The sequence below is a fragment of the Cetorhinus maximus genome, chromosome 3 (genome assembly GCF_964194155.1).
Source record: "Cetorhinus maximus chromosome 3, sCetMax3.hap1.1, whole genome shotgun sequence".
Taxonomy (NCBI): Eukaryota; Metazoa; Chordata; class Chondrichthyes; order Lamniformes; family Cetorhinidae; genus Cetorhinus; species Cetorhinus maximus.
In genome coordinates, this window is record NC_135881.1 from 97,030,900 (window position 1) to 97,057,859 (window position 26,960).

General features: G+C 45.7%; 1 protein-coding gene across 1 annotated transcript in view; it reads left to right on the forward strand.

Moving 5' to 3' along the window:
* Nucleotides 1-26,960, forward strand: part of LOC144674182 (gamma-aminobutyric acid type B receptor subunit 2-like) — a 585,472-nt gene that overhangs the window by 549,244 nt on the left and 9,268 nt on the right. Inside the window, exon 16 of the mRNA XM_078535658.1 lies at nt 797-926. Coding sequence (XP_078391784.1) covers nt 797-926 — 130 coding nt within the window. The remainder of the gene's footprint in view (nt 1-796; nt 927-26,960) is intronic.

The following is a 26,960-nucleotide window of genomic DNA, read 5'->3' on the forward strand; positions in this document are numbered from 1 at the left end:
TGGGGAGCGTGTGAGGGGTGAGGGGGTGTATAGGTGAGAGCTAGAAGGCTGTTTTTTGTTTTCTTTATTTTTTTTACAGCTGGGGCAAAGTGCTGGAGCACTAAGGCCGGCCTTTGACACAGCCGGCCATTCACACAGCTGGCCGTTCACACAGCTGGCCTTCGCATTTGGCAGCCCTTGCGGCTGCTTCAACACTTTTTCCAGAGGCAGCAGGCCCAAATCCTGTTAACAGCAACCCCCCTACCCCACCCCCGCACACCCCCACTCCAACTGAACTAAAATCAAACCATCCTGGGCACTTTCTCCCGGGTCAGTTTTGCAGAGTCGGGAATTTTCCCGACTTTGCGCTCCGGACTTAGGAGCGGAAATTCAGACGTTTGTTTAGCTTGAATACATGTTAATGGTAACAGAGACAGTTTATCAAGGGGAAATTATTTTCGGGCACCAATTGTTTGCCAGTATATGCTCTGACAGATTTGCATTTACAGGAAACTGTCCAGTGAATGTGACAATTTAATTTCTATTGGGCCATCCTAATTAATTGACTTCAATTATATCATGGGAAAGGATGAGAGCTGAGTGTAGAATTCATGAATCTGTGATGAACTCTGAAAAATGAAAAATTCCAATTCTTATCTATAACTTGGACACAGTACAAATTACAATTAAATTCCTTTAAGCATCTGATGCTTAGAAACCTCTCTTTGCTCATAGCTTAGGAGAGGTCACAACTATTCACATAGGCATAATTTAATTTAAATTGTGTTCATTGAAGGCGTGCCGTTTCCCTTTACAGCTTGACAAAGAGCTTGAGGAGGTTACCATGCAGCTACAGGACACGCCTGAAAAGACGCAGTACATTAAGCAAAACCACATTCAAGAGCTCAATAACATCCTGAGCATACGGAACTTCACAGATGGAAAAGGTAAGAACACCTGTCTGTAATACCCTCAGAAAATTCAGCAACACTTCAAAGAAGACACAGCCAATGGGCTTTTGACATTGTTTAATAATTTTTGATGTATAGCAGTTAACTGCTGGTGTAATTTAAATAATGTTTGATGCAAATTACAATATTTTTTGTATAATTGTCCTGAAAGGTCCTTCAGTGAATTTAACAATTTCCACACCAGCTTGTGTAACTTTGGATAGGTTATCTAAAAGATTGCAGTCCAGTATAGATTGTGAATTTATTTTTTTTCCTTGGCTGCACTCTGAGTCTGGTAATTCTCAGATATTACTAGAGAGCAAATGAAATGTGAGATCCCCAAAACAGAACTGAAGAAATATCAAAGCTCAATAGATTAGATTTTTCTGGGTGACTAGCTTCTATAGTGTTCCATTACAGAGGGGATTACATTGAGATACCTATTCAGGACAAGCAGAGGTCACAGAGTTTTTTATAAATCTGATTTACATGAAACGGCTGGTAAAATGTTCAGACAATATAAGAAAAGATCAAACCCACATTAAACTAGATCTTCAAATATATTACTTGCGTTTTTATTTTGGGAAACACAAACAAGAATTGACTTAGAAATTTTTTTTAAAATTCATTCATGGGATGTGGGCTTCGCTGGCTGGGCCAACATTTATTGCCCATCACTAGTTGCCTTTGAGAAGGTGGTGGTGAGCTGCCTCCTTGAACCGCTGCAGTCCATGTGGTGTAGGTACACCCACAGTGCTGTTAGGAAGGGAGTTCCAGGATTTTGACCCCGCAACAGTGAAGGAACAGCGATATATTTCCAAGTCAGGATGGTGAGTTACTTGGAGGGGAACCTCCAGGTAGTGGTGTTCCCATCTATCTACTGCCCTTGTCCTTCTAGATGGTAATAGCCGTGGGTTTGGAAGGTGCTGTTGAAGGAGCCTTGGTGAATTCCTGCAGTCCATCTTGTAGATGGTACACACTGCTGCTACTGTGTATCGGTGGTGGAGGGAGTGAATGTTTGTGGATGTAGTGCCAATCAAGTGAGCTGCTTTGTCCTGGACGGTGCCCAGCTTTCTTCAGTGTTGTGGGAGCCGCACTCATCCAGGCTAGTGGAGAGTATTCCATCACACCTCTGACTTGTGCCTTGTAGATGGTGGACAGGCTTTGTCAGGAGAGTCAGGAGGTGAGTTACTTGTCACACAATTCCTAGCCTCTGACCTGCTCTTGTAGCCACAGTATTTACGTCTCTATCCAGTTCAGTTTCTGGTCAATGGTAACCCCCAGGATGTCGAGAGCGGGGGATTCAGTGATGGTAATGCCATTGAACATCAAGGGGCGATGGTTGGATTCTCTCTTATTGGAGATGGTCATTGCCTGACACTTGTGTGGCACGAATGTTACTTGCCACTTGGCAGCCCAAGCCTGCATTTGGACATGGACCGCTTCAGTATCTGAGGAGTCGCGAGTGGTGCTGAACATTGTACAATCATCAGCGAACATCCCCACTTCTAATCTTATGATGGAAGGAAGGTCATTGATGAAGCAGCTGAAGATGGTTGAGCCGAGGACACTACCCTGAGGAACTCCTGCAGTGATGTCATTGAGCTGAGATGACTGACCTCCAACAACTACAACCATCTTTCTTCATGCTAGGTATGACTCCAGCCAGTGGAGGGTTTTCCCCCGATTCCCATTGACTCCAGTTTTGCTAGGGCTCCTCGATGCCACACTCGGTCAAATGCGGCCTTGATGTCAAGGGCAGTCACTCTGACCTCACCTCGGCAGTTCAGCTCTTTTGCCCATGTTTTAACCAAGGCTGTAATGAGGTCAGGAGCTGAGTGACCCTGCCAGAACCCAAACTGGGCGTCAGTAAGCAGGTTATTGCTAAGCAAGTGTCACTTGAAAGCACTGTTGATGACCCCTTCCATTACTTTACTGATGATCGAGAGTAGACTGATGGGGCGGTAATTGGCTGGGTTAGACTTGTCCTGCATTTTTTGTACAGGACATACCTGGGCAATTTTCCACATAGCACAGCAAATTCTGGAGCACAAGACTTCAGCACTATTGCCGGAATATTGTCAGGGCCCATAGCCTTTGCACTATCCAGTACATTCAGGTGTCTCTTGATATCACATGGAGTGAATCGAATTGACTGAAGACTGGCATCTTTGTTGCTGGGGATCTCTGGAGGAGGCCGAGTTGGATCATCCACTTGGCACTTCTGGCTGAAGATTGTTGCAAATTCTTCAGCCTTATCTTTTACGCTGCTGTGCTGGGCTCCTCCATCATTGAGGATGGGGTATTTGTGGAGCCTCCTCCTCCAGTGAGTTGTTAAATTATCCACAACCATTCACGACTGGGTGTGACAGGACTGCAGAGCTTAGATCTGATCCGTTGGTTGTGGGATCGCTTGGCTCTGTCTATCACTTGCTGCTTATGCTGTTTGGTACACAAGTAGTCCTGTGTTATAGCTTCACTAGGTTAACACCTCATTTTTAGGTATGCCTGGTGCTGCTCCTGGCATGCCCTCCTGCACTCTCCATTGAACCAGGGTTGATCCCATGGCTTGATGGTAATGTGATTGAGCACAATTCTGCTACTGCTGTTGGTCCACAGTGCCTCATGGATGCCCACTCTCGAGTTGCTAGGTCTGTTTGAAATCTATCCCTTTTAGCCCAGTGGCAGTGCCACACAACACGATGGAGGGTATCCTCAATGTGAAGGCAGGACTTCTTCTCCACAATGACTGTGTGGTGGTCATCTGTGGCAGGTAGGTTGGTGAGGATGAGGTCAAGTATGTTTTTCCCTCACCACCTGCCGCAGACCCAATCTAATAGTTATGTCCAGCTCAGTCAGTAGTGGTGCTACCGAGCCACTCTTGGTGATGGACATTGAAGTCCCCCACCCAGAGTACATCCTGCACTCTTGCCACCCTCAGTGCTTCCTCCAAGTAGTGTTCAACATGGAGGAGCACTGATTCATCACCTGTGGGAGGGCAGTAATCAGCAAGAGGTTTCCTTACACATGTTTGACCCGATGCCATGAGACTTCTATCTGACTGTATACCACTGTCACTGTATACTAGCTGCCAGTGGGACAGGACATACCACATTAACAGTAAGGTATGATTTCGTGAGGATGACCATGTCAGGTTGTTGCTTGATTACTCATCTACTCCTCATGGACAAGCCAAAGACTGATTCGTACATTTTTTTTAACTTTTATTTTTGGACTCAATTTCTCATTTCTAATCTGTGTGTATGTGTGCTGTATTTTTTTTTTCTGGCATTTAGTAACTAATAAACTCACTCTTTCTTTGACTCAAGAAAGCCTAGTTAAATTGGCTCCTTTTAAAACATAAATACATTTGGACTTGGAAAGGGTATCTATGAGGGAAGGAGTCCTTTTTAAATTTAGCTTGTTGTGACCAGCCAAGGAGGTTGAATAAAGAAGGCGAGCCAGTTCATCCCTCCTCACCTGGGAGCATAACAATATGGGGTACCTCATCCGGGATCATAACAAATAGGGAGAACCTCGCCTGGCGACTAGTCTTAAAGCCATGTTGGGATGGTGTTGGTTGCAGAACGTGTCTGTTAAAGAAGCCTTCATAGTCTTCTGAATGTTAACAGCAAATCTTTATTGACTACTTGTAACTATATACAAAAATAAAGCAAAGGGTATAGGCAAGGAGCTATCTCCATATTTAGGTCTTAACATGTCTCTGTTCAGCATCACATTGACCCTAGATCTGGATCATGTGCCTTCTTACATCACTGTGTGGGTGGTACTGTACTCAGTCCTACATTAAGCCTATATGTGCCAGACCCTTATACTACACCCCCTAGTGCAAACTCTTCTGTCTAACTGCCATTATATTTAACACTTTCTCTTTCTGTGGTCTAAGAGTTTTCAATAATGGTGGCCCTTCCCTCACTTATCCTCATGCCATATTAGTTGCATGTCATATTTAATTTGAAAGGGAACAACAATAATGTTACAGGCTTGTGAGTGCCATGGACACGGGCCTCATATGAAACTATGCATGCCATTATGATGAGAAGCAAAGGAGGCCTTGTCCCTAAAAGAGGGCGATCAAAAAACCTTTTAGTGGTAAAGTGATTTGAGAGAGTGGCTTTAGTAAAGAAGATGCTTCAGTGTTTGGAAGGGTTTCTCTTTGCAGAAGTGAGTTTTTATAACAGAGGTCAGAGAGGATGTACATTGGTACCAGAGCCTGGACTTACCTTGGCTCTTCCTGTGAGGTCACTGAAGCTCTTTCAGCATTGTGTAGCAGTTCTTGTGGTAATGGAGGTTTCACTGACTGCCTCTGCTGCTTCCCTCCAGGCAATCTGCATCTTGGGACCTCTTACACTCCCTGCCCATCAGGCAGTGCCTCCTCATCTTCCTTCCTACCAGCAGGAACTGCACTGACACACCAGAAAATCTAATGGCCTTTCCAATTAGTGGCAGCCGTGTGGTTGCTGCTTCTGCCATCTTGCTGAGAAGTGATGTTGCCCTTGAACTGGCTGCCGCGGCTCTCTCCATGAGGAGCTGTCAATCTCATATTCATGCCATTGCTAAGACTGCCTATTTCCACCACCGTAACATCGTCCAACCTTGCCCCAGCCTCAGCTCATCTTCTACTGAAACCCTCAATGATGCCTTCATTACCTGCCGGCTTGACTATTCCAATGCACTCCTGGTTGGTCACGCATGTTCTACCCTCTGTAAACTTAATATCATCCAACTCTCCACTGCCTATGTCTTAACTCACACCAAGTCTTGTTCCCCTTTCACCCTTGTGCTTCCGGTCATGATTTTAAAATTCTGATCCTTGTTTTCAAATCCCTCCATGGTCTCATCTCTCCCTATCTTTGAAATCTCCTCCAGCCCCATGGCCCTCTGAGGTATTTGCACTTCTCTAATTCTGCCCTCTTGTGCATCCCTGATTTTACTCGGTCCACCATTGATTGCTGCGCCTTCAGTTTCTTAGGCCTTAAGCTCTGAAATACTCTCCCTGCACTTCTTTGCCTCTCTACCTCACCTTCCCCCTGTAAGGCATTCCTTAAAACCTAGCTCTTTGATCAAGATTTTTGTCATCTGACTCAATATTTTCTTATGTGGTTTAATGTCATGCTTTGTTTTATAATGCTCCCGTGAGGTACCTTGGGATGTTTCATTATATAAAAGGTGCTATATAAATTTATGTTGTTGTTCTTATAAGCCTGCATGTTGAAAAAGCTTGATAAGGGTTAGGACCACTCTACTGTAAATCCAGGAATACCAGTAAAATCCAGCTATTAAGTCTTAAAATGCACCTATTGAGAATTCATTGTATTCAAAACAAATTCAGAGCACTTTATAATAAGGTAAAAGGTGTATAGAGTCCTGCAGAAAGTAGAGAGAAATGGAGAAACTAGGATTGGGAACATAAGGCATTGTTAAAAAAGAGGTTTTGAGGAGGTTTTTAAGGCAGGGTAGGGATGACTAGAGTGACCATCAGTAGTGGAACAAGGAAAGTATTGTGTTACAGGAGAATGCTGGGACACAAGTCAGTAGATGACCATTAAGGTAACATGAAAGATTCACAAATAAGGATGAGAAATTTGAAATCAAAACACTGATGCACAAGGAAGTAATGGAATTTGGAGAGGACACGAATAAATGTTGTGTGGGACTTTAGTGAAGCCATATATCAGGGACATGATAATAAACATCCAGAAACGCTACTTCAAATTTACTTATGAAAATAGAACAAAGGGCACAAGTTGAACCCACTAAAGGAGAAATTTCAGATTGACACCAACATACGGAATGGAATGCTGGATGTAGTATTTTCTGCTTCCCCAAAGAGGCAGCTATTAGATTGTGCCTGCAGGACCTGCCCAATGGGCAGGCGGGAAACTCAAATCGAGTTAAAGTTTGGGGCTTATAAACATTTTTCTGGCCAGCTGCAGGCACCAATTGGGCACACTGCAGCAACTGGTTAGTTTCCTTTGGCAGAAGAACAGCTGTTTGCAGTACACAGCTGGCCAGCAAGTAAGGTTGCTGGCAGGGTGCATTGGGAGCATTTACCTGGGCCAGAATTTTACGTTGCAGGATCAGGCATGTGGCCAACCTGACCTTGCGCAAAGTTGCAAGAGAAATCGTCAGGCATGTGACCCGATGTCATCGCGCCATCGTTCCATAATATGGTCAGCAGGCACGCACGGGAGTTGGACCACTGACAATTAAGCAGGCAATGAAGCCCATTAAAAACACAATTGACTGAAACTTTACGTGGCCCGTGCGGTTTTGCAGTCAGCACACGGGTCACGTGGCCAGGCAGCCATTCCGTTCTTAAGTGAAGCTCAATCCAGGGTGGGATTAAAGTCAACCAGAGCTGTGGCTCTGTGAGGAGGTAGGAGTTTAGGTGAGAGTTGGTTGTAGGTGCTTTTCTGACGGTTATTTGCATTGTCTGTGTTTTCTGGAGGACTCTTTGGTTTACAAGATTTCTTTTGCCGAGTGCACCCTTCAGGGGATTATCCTGTGCCATCTGTGTTCCGGCAAATGGAGATTGTTTACTCCACTGGAGAGACCTCCCCTTCTGAGCAGGAGAGGGCCAGAAGGGAGAGGAGGCCTGGTGTCTGCAGGCAGCGTCCCAGAGAATGACCTATGGAAAGAGAGGCGCAGCCACATGGGGGGCGGGGCCAGCAGGAAGTGCAAGGTGGAAGGGTCCACAGAAGATGATGTTATCCTGCAGCGAGAGTTTACAGGCAGCGCTCCAGCTACCTGGACATATCGGAGATCCAGTACCGAAGGAGGCTCCTCCTCCAGGGAAACTGTGACCTCCATTTGCTACATGATTGGCCCAGAGATCGCCTCAAACTGTGTCAGTGGCCACCTGATGCCAGGTGACAGTGGCCCTGAACTTTTTCACCTCTGGTTCCTTCCTAGGGTCAGCGGGAGATCTATGTGGTGTTTCTCAATCTGGTGCCCACAGCTGCGTCAAGCTGGTCACTGACACTCTGTTCAGACAGGTGATGATCCTCATTCATTTCCAGACCGACAAAGCCAGCCAGGCTGAGTGAGCCAGAGGCTTCGCTGCAATTACTGGATTCCCCGTAGATTGCACTCCCATCACCGTATAGGTGCCAGCGGTTGAGCCGGGAACCTTCGTCAAAAGAAAGAGCTTCCACTTCATCATCGCCCAGATTGCTTGTGACCACAGGGCACAGATTTTTCAGGTCTGTGCCAGGTAGCCAGGCAGTTCCCATGATGTGTACATCCTGTGGCACTCCCAGGGCTTTGATAGGATAGACGCTGAGAGGTTATTTTCCTGGCTGAGGAATCTAGGACATAGGGGCACAGACTCAGGATAAAGGACTGATTATTTAGGACTGAGTTGAGAAGTTCCTTCACTCAGTGTTGAGAACCTTTAGAAATCTCTGCCCCATTGGCTTGTGGATGCCACAGTATATTCAAGGCTGTGATACACAGGTGTTTTTGTCTCTCATGGAATCAAGGGATATGGGAAGTAGGTAGAAAAGTGGAGTTGAGACAGGTCAGCCATGATCATTTTGACAGTCAAAGCAGGCTTGAGGGGCTGTATGGTCCACTCCTGCTCCTTTCTTATACAGAATTTACTCCATAGGTAACTCTTGTGCAGTAACATGAGCCCTCATATTTCCGCACTCTCAATAGGTTATTCAACCATTAATGGAGTTTAAAGGTTCTGAGAATGTGCTAGCACCTGGATATCTCACACACCACCAACGGCTATCATAGGATCACAGGCATGCTGACAAAATTACCTTGTAACTATAACATTAAGCTACAATTTTTTATTATTTTAATTTAATTTTCATTGATATTATTATACACCTGCAAGAACATATAGGACTGAAAATGGGGTCCCTGGATTTTGAGCACGGAGGTCATGATTTGCGACCTGCCCATGCCCATGCAGATCAGGTTGCATTGGCCACACAATTTTTGTGTATCGATCATCTGCATGATTTCAGCGCTGGCCCGAATAGGTTTATCGCTGATGTCTACCTCTTCCAGGCTGACTGCAGAGTGGGGGTGTGCGGGGTGTGCCGATTGAGTGGAATAGCTCACCTATTCTCCTAAGGCAAGCTGCACCATAAAGGAAAGCTGTACAAAAAGATTGCTGCTATGAAAAATATTGCTAATTGGACACCTGGGCAGAAATAGGGTTCCAGAGTGATGGATGCAGCACTTGAGGCATTAGTGGTGGAGATCAAGAGAGAAGCCATAATTCTGCAGGGATGGTGAGGGCAGCAGCACTCCCTGGCACTCGAGGCTCATGCCTAACATCCAGAGACTACACCTCACCCTCACATACCTACCGATGCTGCCAGCCTCACATCCACCACTCACTGCCTCCATATACATCCAGCTATTTAGCTGTGGCCGGCACATCACCCAAACATAGTGCTACGCAATCACTGACATCCAGCCCTCGCTCTCACAGGACAAGGTGGTTCACAATAGAAGGGAACAGAACAGAGTCAGTGAGGCACAAGGACACCTGCATCTCCTACCCTTACGGAGGAGATGGTTCTCTGAAACATGGGGCTGGCTGCTGAGTGGCCTATGGTAGCTGCTGTCTCTGAGAACATTGAGAATGACGGTATGTTCCTCTCTTCTGCGCTTTCTCAATTCTGAGTACAACCTTCTTCTGCTATCTGGCATGATGAGCAAGCTGCTGATGGTGTGATATCTTTGTTTCTGTGACCCAACCTGAGCAACACAATTTGCAACTCCATTTGTCTTCCTTTATCAAGAGTTTCTGCTGCTTTTAATGAAAATGACACTGGATTGAATTAGTCTTCCAACTGTCACTTTCGCTTATCACTAAGAACTGGATTAAGGGAAGCAGAACTGGATTACGGGAGGCTTGCTTCCCACTCCCCAATCCCTTCCGCTCACTCCAATCTAACCGTTCTGAGTTCCTGCTTGCAAACGTACATGAACTGCCACCTGCCCAGCCACAGGGAGAGAGAGAGAGAGAGAGAGAGAGCAACAGCAGAGCAGTGGTGAAGAGGGCCATCACTTGATCTGATACTCACATCCACGAGATTAGAAACTGACATTGCACATACCTTGGAGGTTAATATAGAGTTTGGGATCAGCATGTGGTGGCTCATCCAGCCGGGTCAAGGATAATTCATTTGCCAGCTCACCGGAGGCTAAGACAGCAGGTGAGTGCTACTGCACAGGACTCAGATGAGGACCTCGATAGGGCAGCATACAGGAGCACCCTAATGGGCATTCACACCAAAATGCATTGGTTGGCCTGCCAGACAGCCTCCTATCATTGTCAAAGTGCATGGAGGAGTCCAGCTCCAACTTGGCAGAGGGGATTATGTGGAGTGTTCCCTTCTGCAGCCTCTTCTCCATCCCCTTGTTGCATTGCAGGCCCAGAAGCACTGCAACTGTAGCCTCCATACCTGTTGCAGCCTTTGTGTGGACAAATCACCAAATCTCTGCAATCCCCCACCCTTAACATCCTCAGCAACACCTGGCAATTCCAGGAACTCACCAAAGAATCCCCAAAAATATTCCAGACTACCTCCAGACGCTTTGCAGTAGAAAAAGCTCCAAACAAATCACCTTACTCACAAGCCGGATATCTGCTCCTTTAAATAATGGCCGTGCACGGCTCATCTTGCTCAGAGCTCACAGCAACGACATTGTCTGCACACAAAGTTCAGGACATGGCCTCCATAACACCGTTACAAACGGTACCAAGGGCAGCAATTTCTTGCCGACCTTTCCTCTGTCTGCATATAAAATTGAATTCACCTCCCTCTTGAGCCTTCTCATCATCTTCAAAGGCTCATTTAGAAGTTATTAAACAACTCGGCAAAGGTACAGCTAAGGAACCACACCTCACACAAACAGATAAAACTAATGCTTCCTCTAACACGCAGGTCATCCCTTGATGTCCAGCATTAGTTTCAATCCCACAATAGTACTACTTGGCCTTTGGGGTGAAGAATTGCAATATAAGCTGCTATCTTGATCAGGCTTCATTTAAAAACATTTTGCCCTAAATCCCTGTGGATGATAATTAACATTCCATCCCAACACTCCAAAATGTGTATTCTCACTTATCAACCTTTGTTTCTATACTGCCACCTAGTTGTTGATCCATTACCTCTTGCTATTAAACATTTATTGTCTTAACATTATGAACTATGGCCTCAATATTAATACCAGGTAGAGGGATTGTTGCCCTGATGCCAAGGATGTCCTGGTAGTTCAAAGGTTCAGTTAGTCATTCAGCTTAACCAGTGTGACTGTATCAATTACCCCATCTCTGCAAGTGTTTCTGGTAAACATTTACCAGTTGGTGTCAGTCAATATATTTCTCCACCTTCAATACCAAACGAATGTAAAGCAGAATGGGCACTTGCCATTCAGTTACGAGGAATACGCTTCTTAAGGTTGGTGAACTATAAAGCTTTTCTACTCCTATCTCTTGAATTTCTATGTGGTGGTGCTCTGTGCCCCACCAGTACCTCCTCCTCCTGGACCTGTGCAGGGGAGGCAACAAGCCGGGGCCTTGTTATGCGGAAAATTGGTTGGGTGGGCTCTGAGAGGAAAGTGTATATAGACACCATTCTCTCTCCTCAGGACCAATGGCAGGTTACTCCTGTGTCTCTGCGGAAGAGCAGCTTGGTGGCGATCAGTGATGCCTTGCAAGCTCATGTCTGGAAGCCGGTAGAAATATTGGTGGTCATAATATGCAAGGTCACCACTTTGGGTCAGCTTTGTGCACCTGATGCAACTTCCTAAGAGGCAGCCAAACTCTCCATGACTGATTGTATGGTTGTATGGTTGAAAATCCCTGTGACATCACTCCACCAGTGTTTGAGGTAGACCCCTCTATCCTCTGTGCCATTGTGGAGAGTATGCCTGCCAGGTCTGCCAGTACATCGCATAGTTGCTGCTGAACCTCCTTTTCCTTGATACCCCCTCCCTCCCCCATGCCCAGATTCACCATTACTGTCCAGCTGAGCAGAGCTTGAAGAGGATTACGCCTTCCAAAGTAAATTCCCCACAGCTTCCCTACCACCACTCTCTACTCATGCTCACTTGTGCTGTGCCAACCTCCAGGTGACATCCCATCTAAGTGTCTACCAGGTCTCGCCTATGCGCTCATATCTGCTCGGGTGCAATATATGTATCCTAATGCTCTGTGGACCTGAGTTCGGAAGATGGTGAAATTCAAATTCAATAAGAATCTTGAATTAAAAGTCTAATAATGACTATGAAAACATTGCTGATTACCATTGACCAGAAACTGAACTGAACTAGCCATGTAAATACCGTGGCTACAAGAGCAGGTGAGTAAATCACCTCCTGACTCCCCAAAGCCTGTCCACCAAATCTTAACCCACATACAAATGTTTGAAACAGTACTCAGACTAAGTAGTTAATCTTTCAATTTCTGATGTGTATCTGACTTGAGCTTTTTGGAGGTATAAGTCAAATGGGCGTAGAAGGAAATTTGAGTTAAGAAGTTTGGTTTAGACCATAAGTATTGTGTTCATTGTTCTTTTAATATCTTTCATGTTAAGATAGAGTGTAGTTATTAGTATTCATGTTCTTTGATTTTTGCGTGGTAAAATAATTTTGTTTTAAACACTAAAAAAAATCTACAGGGCACAAGCCAGGAGTGTGATGGAATATTCTCCACTTCCCTGGATGAGTACAGCTCCAACAACACTCAAGGAGCTCAACACCATCCAGAGCAAAGCAACCTGCTTGATTGGCATCCCATCCACAAACATTCACTCCCTCCACCACTGACGCACAGTAGCCACAGTGTGTACCATCTACAAGATGCACTGCAGGAACTCACCAAGGCTCCTTCGACAGCGCCTTCCAAACCCACGATCGCTAGCACCTAGAGGAACAAGGGCAGCAGATCCTGACTTGGAAATAAATCGCCATTCCTTCGCTGTCACTGGGTCAAATTCCTGAAACTCCCTCCCTGGCAGCACTGTGGGTGTGCCCACACCACATGGACTGAAGCGGTTCAAGAAGACAGCTCAAGGGGCAATTAGGGATGGGCAATAAATACTGGCCTAGCCAGTGACACCCACATGCCATGAATAAATTATTTTTTAAAATTCTGCATTCTCTCCTGCAAGGCTGGCACCATAGCTCTCTGAGTGGCACTGAGGCATCTGATGAATGCAGTGCATTTTGTGAGAGTGACGGTGAGCAATGCATCACAAGTAGATTGACCTGCATTTGAGGGATGTGTCAAGACCATAAGAGCATAAGACATAGGAGCAGAAATTAGGCCATTCAGCCCATCGAGTCTGTTCCGCCATTCAATCATGGCTGATAAGTTTCTCAACCCCATTCTCCCGCCTTCTCCCCGTAACCTTTGATCCCCTTACCAATCAAGAACCTATCTATCTCAGTCTTAAATACACTCAATGACCTGGCCTCCACAGCCTTCTGTGGCAATGAATTCCATAGATTCACCACTCTCTGGCTAAAGAAGTTTCTCCTCATCTCTGTTCTAAAAGGTCAATGCCATTTGAGAATAATGGGAACTGAACTGATTTCAGACTACATGACAATTGGGATGACTGGCAGTGGTGGAGAAAGGAAGGAGATGAGGATGAGAGGATATATAGAACTATGGGCTGGATTTTTGTGGAGACAGGAAGACTCCACAGACCTTTAGAAATGGCAGGTGGGACCCAGATGCAGAAGTCCAGACCCTATTTCCAACACATCCCATTTTTGCAATAAGGGAAAGAGGGCAGGGAGTGATTCACAGACTCAGCAGGGCCATTTGAACTTAGTGCTGAGTTCAAACAGGCCCCATTTTGGCTGTTGCACAGACCTTCATAGGCAGTATGGGAGTCACGAATTGTTGGAGTAGGCGTAAACAGTCCTGAAGGTTGGATAAGGTCTGTATAACTGTCATGATCTGAAGTTTTTTAAATGCCCCTTTCCTTAAACTTTTGAAAAAAAGGGTGAATTAGAAATAAACCCTTGCCAGATTGTTTTGATGGACAGGTTATAGGTTATAAAAATAGTAGCATCTGCTAATACAATTTTAACAAAGCACTTTATTGATATTTCACTATCATTATGTCATTATTAATGTTTGGCTCAGTTTTAAAAGTGCATTTATCTCAGCAAGGGGTTCTGAATTCACTGTTTGATTTACAGCTTAAAGAGGCTATTAAAGAATTAGCTGTCTTTAATGTGGGGTCTCATAGATGCTTGTTTGTTTTTATAAGAGATTAACCATTTGTGGAGATTTAAAAGCTTTGAATGGATTTTATGAATGAGTTTTTTTCTGTATCAAGTGCATAGGAGTGAGAGCTGCGTTAGATTGTTAGAAGCATGTTCTTTTCATTTCCACATGGCTCCTGAGATATTCCCATGGTGGATAAAGGGAAATGTGTTATGGAGGTGGCATGGTGGGTCTGAGGAGCTCTTGGGGATGGGGCAATGAGTTGGCATGAAGGGTAAGAAGGGCCAAGGGAGGTAGGTAGAGGGAACAAGGAGATGCAAGGATGAAGGCTAGAGGGCCTAACAATTTCTAAACAACTGGGACAATGTCCTAGAGAATTGAGGTGGGCCTTCTAACCAGTCCGCCTTAACACTTGTCTACCTCCATGGCTGCCTATGTTCTGCTTCTGGGGTTGGCAGTCTATCCTGCACTCGACCAACAGAGCGAAGATCATGCATCGAGGCGGATCCGACAAGACAGGAAATTTCCCGACTCGAGCTATCCACATTGATGCCAAAATCTGGCCAAATGTGTGCTATTGGAATTGAAGTGGGTGGGAGGAGTGTTGTGAATGTAGTGTGAGTGGCAAGATAGTGACGGGGGTGTACTACAGGATTTGGTGCATCTCCAAATTTTCTTACCTTTCCTGAATTGGTCAGGTCATTGAAACATTTGCAGAATTGGATCCATAACTGAATGTTGATACTCCTGTGCCACCACCAGCCACTCCTTCAATGTGGCAGCAGCAGGTTTCTTTATAGCATTGCTGGGAAACATTAATTCCCTCCTGACCCTTACTGCACCCAGCAGAAATTCAGAGAACCTGGGCCCAGCCTGTTCTCTCCTTCCACTTGCTATCCACTATCTTCCAAACTTCCCACTTCCTTCTCCATTTCATCTGAGAACTGGGCCTTTAAATAGTCAAGGGAAAATCGCATCTTGCTTGTTCGTGTCACACCTGCTCACATGCAGTGAAGGCATGAAACCCAGAAGTAAAATGATAATCAAGCTTTCCCACTGAAGTCAACCAGGGAGCAAACAGGGGCCTGGAGCAGGGCCCAGGGGGAATGGAGTGAGCCTGAACAAACAGCAGGATCTGCTAGGGTAGCAAGCAAGAGATCCCTGATGATCTTTAAAATTCTGTACTTCAAAGAGAGAGGAACAAAGAGAGTGAGACAGCAATAAACAGAAAAACAGCAAAAGAGGGAAACAAAAGGGGGAGAGAGGGGAAAACAGCAGATCAAGAAACTGTAATAGAGGAAGAGAAGAAACAAAGAGAAAATACAGCAACAGAGGGAGAGAGAGGGAATGCAGCAAGATAGAAAAGGGCAATAGAGAAAGACAAAAACATAAGGAAAGAAAAGCAACAACAGAGGGAGAGAGGGAAAACAGCAACAGAAGAGGTGGGGGAGAATAAAAAGGGAGACAGCAACAGAAAGAAGCAGCTACAGAGAGAGGTACCACAATCAATAGAAGGAGAAGTATGACAGAGTGAAACAGAACCACAGCAGCTGGTGAAATTTGAATTCAATTAATAAATCTGGAACTAAAAGCTGGTCTCAGTAATGGTGACCAGAAAATCATTGTCAATTGTTGGAGAAACCCATCTGGTTCACTAATGTCTTTTAGAGAAAGAAATCTGCCGTCCTCACCTGGTCTGGTGTACATGTGACTCCAGACACACAGAAATATGGTTGACTCTTAACTGCCCTCTGATATGGCCTAGCAAGCCATTCAGCTGTATCAAACTGCTACAAAGTTTTAAAGGAATGAATTCAGATGGAACACCTGACATCAACCTAGGCACCGGAAACAACGGCACACCCAGCCTTTTTGACCATGCAACGACCTCCTTACTTAAAGTCTGGGTGATCGTGACAAAATTGGGAGAGCTGTCCCACAGACTAGTCAAGCAATAGCTTGACATAGTCATACTCACTGGTTCATACCTTATGGACAATATCCCAGACACCGCCATCACCATCCTTGAGCATGTTCTGTCCCACCAAAAGGACAGACCCAGCTGCCACAGTGGTATACAATTTGGAGGGAGTTGCTCTGGGAGTCCTCAACATTGACTCCAGGTCAAAGATGGGCAAGGAAGCCTCCTGCTGATGACCACCTACTGCACCCCTCAGCTGTTGAACACCAATTGGAAGAAGCACTGAGGGTGGCAAGAGCACAGAATGTACTCTGGGTAGGGGACTTCAATGTCCATCACCAAGAGTGGCTTGGTAGCATCACTACTGACCGAACTGGCCAAGTCCTAAAGGCATAGCTGCTATACTGGGTCTGCAGCAGGTGGTGAGGGAACCAACAAGAGGGAAAAACCTACTTGATCTCATCCTCACCAATTTACCTGTCGCATTTGCACCTGTCCATGACATTATCGGTAGCAGTGACCACCACACAGTCCTTTTGAAGACAAAATCCTGTCTTCACATTGAGGGTACACTCCATCATATTGGATGTCATGACTATTCGTGCTAAATGATTTTGAACAGATCTAGAAACTAAAAACGACCCAGGGCCTCCAATCAAGCTCCGAAGAAACCTCTGAAGAGGAATCTGGAGACACCTTCGTTGAACTCCTGTCATAGCGCTCACCCACACCCTCCACCAGTGCAGAGACACACACCTCGGTGGGGTCCAGCTTTAGAATAGCCTCAAGATCACAATCTGGTGAGCACATCACACTCTCTAATCCACAGCAGGCAACGGCAGGGACTCCCCAGGTGCCCGGCACTTAGAGAACTGCTGGAGGCCAGAAATCTGCTGAGCCCACATCAGATGACAAACCTCTGGACTCAGTCATCTCACAGTTGCTGGAGCTGCAAAGGCAAGCTCGGGAACATCAGGAAGGGATGTCCGCTGCACTCCTCAGATTGTAAGGCACGATGGAGGAGTCCGTCCGCCATCACTCTGAGGAAATAGCACTGAGGTCAACACTGGTAGGTTGGCAGCCGCCATGGAGACCTTGGTCCAGGACGCCGTTCCTACACTGCAACGCAGGCTTAACTCCATCACTGATGGCATAGGTGACTTCCAACAGTGTGTATGCAAGAGGGGTGGCGGGCAGCCTGATCTCACTCCAGCTACCCTTCTCCTCAAGGAGTCAGCCTGGAGTCCTTGGGCATTCATAGGGAGGAGGATCAGCAGGCGAACACTCCGGGGCCATCCATCCAGGTGACTGCGGGAGTGACCGGCCCATCCGAATCCCATCTTCCTGTGACCTCAGCAATTCTAGCTCCACAGGCTGAGGATGGTGCCACTGCCACAAAGCAGGACCTTGAAAGCAGGCCGGGACCCACCAAGTCTCAGCCCTCCAGAGGACACCCGCCAAGGTCATCACAGACAGGGCTGTCATCAAGCTGCCTCCACCTCCTCTTTGGATGCCTGGGAAAAACCAAGACATAGCGGGAGGGTTAGGAAAGTTAAGAAGAAATAGTTGCACAGCCTGGGCACAGGTGTTAATCACTTGTACATACTGTTCACTATTGTCAATAAACTCCCAACAATATCTTCCTGCCTGTGGCTCCTTGTTCTGATGAGCAGTAATCGAGTCACTCAGATGTGAAACCTTTCTGCACAAGATAAAGGCAGGTGCTCAGTCTAGAGCCTCTTCCCTGTGCTCTGTGCAGCCTTCAAACCAAAGTGATGGTCCAGCCTCACACTCCCTGGACACGTTACTGATGTCTGCACCTCGGCAGTGCTGGTCATTGCTACCAGAATGTAGTGGGCAGGCAGCACAGAGTTCTCTCATACTCTCTGTGTGCTCTTAGCACCTTTAAGGTGGGGCTGGCCCCCATCTCTTCAGCATCTGTGACCAGTGACATTGTGCTCCTGAAGGGCTTAGGTACTGAAGTCCGACAAAGGATCAGATGCTTCTAAAGTTTCATGCCTGTGCCTCTATGATATGACCCTGATCACAGAGCCCAATCGAGCTGCCCTCGGCCAGGCAGGAGTCAGACATTCTCAGAGGCTATGTGAAGATCTATGGAGTGCCCTCATTGCAGGTTGTCATCATCCTCCTGCAATTGAGCGACTATTAGGGCCTCCACTACATCTCCATGACAGGAGCATTATCACAGAGGGTATTGGTGCTGCTATAAGCCAGACTGTAGTCAAATGTTCACAGATGCAATGAGGATCTATGGGGTCACTTCACTACATGTCATCATCATCCTCCACAAATCTAACAGCTTTGAGGGCCTCCTGAGCGCATCTGCCTTGTCAAGCCAGTGCAACAGCCTCATCGCCGACATCGTTGCCTTTGAGGACCTCCTCACCCTCATCCCTGACGGCGTCCTCCTCATCGGAAGAGACCTCCAGCTCCTCCATCTCCTCCTCAGCCAGCTCCTCTCCCTGTTGCAGTGCCAGTTTGTAAAGGGCACAGCAGATGACAACGATGTGTGTCACCCTCTGTGGACTGTATTGCAGGGCTCCACCAGACCGGTCAAGGTACCGGAACTTCATTTTCAGAATCCCGATGGTTTGCTCCACCAAGTTGTGAGCTGCTGCATGAGCCTCGTTATACCTTCACTCTGCTGCAGTCTGAGGTCACCGCATGGGTGTCATCAGCCACGTCCTTGGTGGGTAGCCCTTGTTCCCAAGGAGCCAACCCTGCAGCCTCTGTGGAAGGCTTCAGCGGTCTGTGACCAACTGAGGATGTAGGCGTCGTGCACACTCCCTGGAAACCGTGCGCACACCTGGAGGATGTGTTTCTGGTGGTCGCACACCAGCTGCACATTCTGTGAATGGAAGCCCTTGAGATTGACCAAGTTGACCGCGTGTTGCGACGGAGATCTGAGCGTCACGTGAGTGCAGTCCATGGCACCCTGCACCCTGTGGCATACCCAAGATCAGGGAAAATTTAATTGCTCTTGCATCCTGGCAATCTGGAAATTTTTCCAGGCATGTCCTGTCCACAAAGAGCAAGACAAATCCAACTCGGCCAATTAGCGCCCTGTCAGCCTCCTCTTGATTGTCAGTAAAGTGATGGAAGGAGTCATAGACAATGCTATGAAGTGGCACTTGCTCAACAATAACCTGCTCACTGACGCTCAGTTTGGTTTCTGCCAGGGCCACTCAGCTCCTGATCTCAGTACAGCCTTGATTCAAACATGGACAAAAGAACTGAACTCCAGAGGTGAGGTGAGAGTGACTGCCCTTGACATCAAGGCCACATTTGATTGAGTGTGGCACCAAGGAACCCGATCAAAAGCGTAGTCAATGGGAATCAGGGGGAAAACTCTCCACTGGTTGGAGTGATACCTAGCACAAAGGAAGATTGTTGTGGTAGTTGGATGCTGATCATCCCAGGCCCAGGACATTACTGCAGAAGTTCTTCAGGGTAGAGTCCTAGGCCTAACCATCCTAGGCCTAACCATCCTAGGCCTAACAAACTGCTTCATTAATGACCTTCCTTCCATCATAAGGTCAGAAGTGACCTTAATAGTTTGCTGATGATTGCACAATATTCAGCACCATTTGCGACTCCTCAGATGCTAAAGCATTCGTGTCCATATGCAGCAAGACCAGAACAATATTCTGGCCTGGACTGATAAGTGGCAAGTAACATTCATGCCACACAAGTGCCAGACAATGACCATCTCCAACAAGAGAGCATCTACCTATCTCCCCTTGACATTCAATGGCATGCCTGAATTCCCCCATTATCAACATTATAGGGGTAGCCATTGACCAGAAACTGAACTTACCAGCCACATAAATACTGTGCCTACAAGAGCAGGCCAGACTGGGAATTCTGCAGTGAGTAACTCACATCCTGACTCCCAAAGGCTGTCCATATCTACAAGGCACAAGTCAGGAGTGTGATGGAATACTCCCCACTTGCTTGGATGAGTGCAGCTCCCACAACACTCAAGAAGCTTGATGCCATCGAGGGCAAAGCAGTCCATTTGATTGGCACTCCATCCACCACCTTAAACATTCACTCCCTCAATCACTGACGCACAGTGACAGCAGTGTGTACCATCTTCAAGGTGCACTGCAGCAACTCACCAGGGCTTCTTTGACAGCACCTTTCAAACCTACCAACTAGAAGGATAAGGGCAGCAGATGCATGGAAACACCAATATCTGCATGTTCCCCTCCAAGCCACTCACCACCTTGACTTGGAACTATATCACCACTGCTTCACTGTCGCTGGGTCAAAATCCTGGAACTCTCTTCCTAAGAGCACTGTGGGCATCCCTACACTGCATGGACTGCAATGGTTCAGGAAGGCAGATCACCACCACCTTCTCAAGGACAATTAGGGATGAGCAATAAATGCTGGCCCAGCCAGCAATGCCCACATCCCATGAATAAGTAAAAATAACCTAAATAAATATTAAAAATACAAGAAACAACCAGAGATTGATTTTCCGATTAGAAACATAAAAATATATTTTCTGCATGAATCCTATAGTGGCACAGTAATTAGTGCTGCTGCCTCACAGCTCCAGGAACCAGGTTCGATTCTGACCTTGGGTGTCTGTGTGGAGTTTGCACATTCTCCCTGTGTCCGTGTGGGTTTCTGCTGGGTGTTCTGGTTTCTTCCTGCCATCCAAAGAGGTGCTGGGTGGCTGGATTGGCTACAGTTAAATTGCGCCTTAGTGTGAGTGTGTGTCCCATCCTGCCTAGTGTCCATTGCCTGTTGGGATAGGCTCTGACTCCCTGTGACCCTGAATTGGATAAAATGGTTTTGGAAAAGTGAGTGAGAGCATTGCATGTTTGTGACTGGATATTGCTCGCAACCACCCCCCACCCCCATTCCAATCTCATCGCTTTATTAATAGCAGTTTTTTTAGATTGTGAGGTTGCTCTTGCTATCTCTGTGGTATTGGAAGTTTAATTACTTTGGATATAAATTTCTTGACTTAAAAAGAGGCAGTTATAACGCATAAAGTTTCTTCAAAACTTTCTTCAATACAATCTCCTTATTAACAACTAAACAATTCTGCTAGGAATTTCCTTGGGAAGCATTCTCCTGTCATAGCTTTGTTGGAAAGTCAGTGTAAACCTTGCTAAACTGTGTAACAGGAAATTCCCAGCATTTGGATTTTCAAATCCATAACTATTATTGATAATGTGTTTGCCATGAGCCCAATGCTCTTGCTCAATGTAAAGTATTTAGAAGTTTCATAGCTGTTTGTTCCCATTTGTATTCGTTAATTCAATTCCAGTAAAAAAGCATCTCATTCTTCACCCTGCTTTATTGAATTCATTCTAAAAACACTCAGCAGTTATTTGACAACCTACTGTTAAATATTGTTTTAGATATCCATCTGAGAACTGAGCTCATTTTCTTCTTTACAATTCCAAAGTAGTTCCCTGAGCAGCGTGATTGTGAGGTTGCTGGTCTATCCTGTACTGGTGATGCCCTAGTACATTCACACAACACTGAACAGGTTTTAAATAATTATCTGTATGATACAGTGTGCACTGTTCTTCAAATTTCATTTTCACAAATTGTGTTACAGAATTAATGTATGAATAATAAATAAGGATGAAAATATTACAACAATAATATATTTATCCTAGGTATAACTTGTTTTGGGAAAACAGGTCTTGCACTGCACAATCATGAGAAATTCTTTATATGATTGGCATTATTTCAGGTTATCATGCCATTAGATCAAGTCCACAGTGTGCCTCTATGTTTTCAGACAGTTTGTTTAAAATCCAGTCTTAGTTGAACGGCAATTTCCTTCCGCCAAATTTGAGAAGACCAAAGCTGTTGTCTTTGATGCCTGCCACACTTTACATACACTTGCCCCTGATCCCTTCCCCTTTTCCATCCACTTTCTCAGGCTATACTAAACAGTTTGCAACTACAGCTGTCTATTCAACCCCTGAGCTAAGCTTCTGACTCTCTTCTGTCTTCATTACGAAAGCTGTACCATTGTCCACATGCAATGAACTTCTCAGCCATGGCTCTTTCATGGAAATGCCATGAAAGCCCCTAATAAAGCTATAGCTGTAAAGGAGCTCCAATTTTTCTTTTTTAACTGTAATTTTACGTATTTTCATTCCTTGTGAGAGAGCAAAATACTTTGAACTTTATTTTATACAACTGGACCTCTGTGATATTGCTCATGGTAAGTAAAAATATAAGCTGTTTCAATATGGAGATAAACATTGCTTCTTTCTGAAGGTCTATCTGTGTCCCTTTAAGAAATTAAGTGCTATTTATAGTAAATACAAAATCCAGAGGCTAGTTAACATTTATATTTTCATGTGTAAGAGGTCTAACATCAGTCTTTTTTTATATTTGGTCATGGGATGTGGGTGTCGCTAGCTAACCAGCATTTATTGCCCATCCCTAATTGCCCTTGAGAAGGTGGTGGTGAGCTGCTTTCTTGAACTGCTGCAGTCCATGTGGTGTAACTTCCTAACAGCACCGTGGGTGTACTTACATCACATGGACTACAGTGGTTCAAGAAGTCAGCTCACCACCACCTTCTCAAGGGCAATAAGTGCTGGCCTAACCAGCGAAGCCCACATCCCATGAGTGAATTAAAAAAAAGTTCCAGGATTTTGATCCAGCGACAGTGAAGGAATGGCGATATATTTGCACGTCAGGGTGGTGAGTGGCTTGGAGGGGAACTTGCAGTTCAGGCATCTGGGAGGGTTACCTTAAAGACGACCAATCCTGTATCAGGTTGGATGACTTTCGGGTGTCCTTTTGATGTTGGTCCCCAAAATTGTTCCTCAATTCAGCAGTTCCACATCCTTAAACCTGCACAACATTATTTCATTTCTATCCTCATATAAATGCAAGTATTATTGTCGAAGTGTGGATGGCATCATGCCAAAACAATCAAGGAAGTGAACCTTAGCTAGTCCACCTCCCCTCCCCCACCCCACAACCCTACCAAATAACTAAAGGATGCTAAGGTCAATTATATATCCCATAATTAGATCTCCAGCTAAGATCAGCTAACTTAAAACTGGCTGAAGGTAGAGTCTGGAACCTTTATTATCTGTATAGTTCAGCTACTCATTGCTTTAACCAACTAATTCATCAATGTTACTTAAATGAAATGAAAGATCCAATTAGCAGTGTGCAATAAGCAGCCAATGAAAGCTCCTACAAATGTGCTGTTACGTGTAATCACAAGAAAATTTGTGAGCCATTTAAGGGTTTCAAATTCTGATGCACCCCTTTTGTGTGCACTTCGGAATATGTATAGCAAAATTGCACTTGTACCCATGCTTACCATTAGAGTTAATACCAGAGGAACTTGTGTGCTGGGAATGTGCAATTTTGCAAAATACATTCCCAGTGCACACCAAGGAGTGGTGCATTGGATTTTTTAACCCCTTGACATAAGCTATGGGATTGGTGCGAGAGGACTGAAGAAAGGGGAGAGGCAGATACCCGGCAGCCACAGGCCAGTCAGCCTAACGTCAGTGGTGGAGAAACCTTTCGAGACGATAATCCTTCAAGACGATAATCCATCACTTCGAAAAATGTGTTAATAAATGATAATGAAAATGGATTTGATAAATGCAAATCATGTTTACCTAGCTTGAATGAGCTCTTTGATGAAGTAATGGAAAGGGTTGATAAAGACTGTGATGTATGTTTATGGTCTTTCAAAAGGCATTTGATAAAGTACCACATAATAGACTTGTTAGCAAAATTGAAACCCATGGGATTAAAGAGACAGCAGCTGTGTGGATATGAAAGCAGGCAAAGGGATAGGAAGTAGAGAGTAGTGGCAAATGATTGTTTATCAGACTGGAGGGAAGTGTGCAGTGGCGCACCCAGTCGTCGGTGTTGTGACCACTGCTCTTTTTGATATAGATTAATGACCTGGACTTGGCCATGCATGCAGAGCATAATTTCAAAATTTGCAGATGATATGAAACTCAGCAGTGCAGCAAACAATTAGGAAGATAGTAACAGGTTTCACGAGGACAGAGTCAGACAGGTGAAATGGGCAGGTGCAAGGCAGATGAAATTCAATTCAGAGAAGTGTGAAGTGATTTGTTTTGGTTGGAAGAATGAGGAGAGGCAAAATAAACTAAATAGTACAATTTTAACAGGGATGCGGGAACAGGGACACTTGTGAGGCATGCAGCAATCAGGCAGCAGTCAAACTGGCCATGTATAAGCAGTAAAACAAAAACAGAATTACCTGGAAAAACTCAGCAGGTCTGGCAGCATCGGCGGAGAAGAAATCAGTTAACGTTTCGAGCCTTCATGGCCCTTCGGCAGAACTGAAGCATAGTTAGAAGAAGGGAGAAATATAAATTGGTTTAAGGTGGGTGGGTGGTGGGGGGGGAGAGAGAGACATTGAGGGTGTGGTGATTGTGGAGATGAGCAGATAATCAAAAGATGTCACAGACAAAAGGGTCAAAGAGGTGTTGAAGGTGGTGATATTTGTCTGAGAAAAGTGCTAATTAAGAATGGAAGACAGGATATTCAAAGTACAGCTCTAGTGGGGGTGGGGTGGAAAGACTAACAAGGTTTTAGTTTAGATTTAAAAATAATGGAAATAGGTGGGGAAAGAAGAATCTATACAAATTATTGAAAAAAAGGCGGGGGGCGGGGGGGGAAAGAAACGGGGTGGGGATGGGGGGAGGGGGAGTTTAAGATCTAAAGTTGTTGAATTCAATATTCAGCCCGGAAGGCTGTAAAGTGCCTAGTCGGAAGATGAGGTGCTGTTCCACCAGTTTGCGTTGGGCTTCACTGGAACAATGCAGCAAGCCAAGGACAGACATGTGGGCAAGAGAACAGGGTGGAGTGTTAAAATGGCAAGCGACAGGGAGGTTTGGGTCTTTCTTGCAGACAGACCGCAGGTGTTCCGCAAAACGGTCGCCCAGTTTGCGTTTGGTCTCTCCAATGTAGAGGAGACCGCATTGGGAGCAACGAATGCAGTAGACTAAGTTAGGGGAAATGCAAGTGAAATGCTGCTTCACTTGAAAGGAGTGTTTGGGCCCTTGGACGGTGAGGAGAGAGGAAGTGAAGGGGCAGGTGTTGCATCTTCTGCGTGGGCATGGGGAGGTGCCATAAGTGGGGGTTGAGGTGTAGGGGGTGATGGAGGAGTGGACCAGGGTGTCCCGGAGGGAACGATCCCTACGGAATGCCGTCAGGTGGGGTGAAGGGAAGATGTGTTTGGTGGTGGCATCATGCTGGAGTTGGCGGAAATGGCGGAGGATGATCCTTTGATCCATGTATAAGCAGTGTTCCCTTTAAGATGCGCGCATGCATGGCAAACTTAAAGGGACCATGCAGCACAACAACCCGGCCATGCACATCAAAGAGAAATTGGAGGGAACATTGCTTGGGAGTTTGTGTGTAGAAATCTTTGGAGGAAGTAGGACAAATTGAGAGGCAGTTAAAAAGGCATAAGGGATCCGTGGCTTTATAAATAGAAGCATAGAATACAAAAGGAAGAAAGTTACGCTAAACCTTAACAAAACGCTAAACAAAAACAAAAATACCTGGAAAAACTCAGCAGGCCTGGCAGCATCTGTGGAGAGGAACACAGTTAACGTTTCGAGTCCGAATGACCCTTCAACAGAACTAAATAAAAATAGAAGAGAGGTGAAATATAAGCTAGTTTAAGGGGTGGTGGGTGGGACAAGTAGAGCTGGATAGAGGGCCAGTGATAGGTGGAGATAACCAAAATATGTCACAGACAAAAAGTCAAAGAGGTGTTGAAGGTGGTGATATTATCTGAGGAATGTGCTAATTAAGGGTAGAAAGCAAGACAAGCAAGGTACAGATAGCTCTAGTGGGGGTGGGGTGGGGTGAAGGAATCAAAAAAGGCTAAAAGGTAGGGATAAAACAATGGATGGAAATACATTTAAAAAATAATGGAAGTAGGTGGGAAAAGAAAAATCTATATAAATTATTGGGAAAAAAAGGGGGGTGGAATAGGAATGGGGGTGGGAATGGAGGAGAGAGTTCATGATCTAAAATTATTGAACTTAATATTCAGTCCAGAAGGCTGTAAAGTGCCTAGTTGGAAGATGAGGTGCTGTTCCTCCAGTTTCCATTGAGCTTCACTGGAACAATGCAGCAAGCCAAAGACCGATATGTGGGCATGAGAGCAGGGTGGAGTGTTGAAATGGCAAGCGACAGGGAGGTCTGGGTAATTATTGTGGACAGACCGAAGGTGTTCTGCAAAGCGGTCACCCAGTCGGCGTTTGGTCTCTCCAATGTAGAGGAGACGACATTGGGAGCAACGAATGCAGTAGACTAAATTGAGGGAAGTGCAAGTGAAATGCTGCTTCACTTGAAAGGAGTGTTTGGGCCCTTGGACGGTGAGGAGAGGGGAAGTAAAGGGGCAGGTGTTGCACCTTCCGTGGTTGCATAGGAAGGTGCCCTGGGAAGGGGTTGAGGTGTAGGGGGTGATGGAGGAGTGGACCAGGGTGTCCCGGAGGGAACGATCCCTGCGGAATGCTGCCAGAGTGGGTGAAGGGAAGATGTGTTTGGTGGTAGCATCATGCTGGAGTAGGCGGAAATGGCAGAGGATGATCCTTTGAATGCGGAGGCTGGTGGGGTGATAAGTGAGGACAAGGGGGACCCTATCATGTTTCTGGGAGGGAGAAGAAGGTGTGAGGGCAGATGCGCGGGAGATGGGCCGGACACGGTTAAGGGCCCTGTTAACCACCGTGGGTGGAAAACCTCGGTTAAGGAAGAAGGAGGACATGTCAGAGGAACTGTTTTTGAAAGTGGCATCATCAAATCAGATGCGACGGAGGCGAAGGAACTGAGAGAATAGGATGGAGTC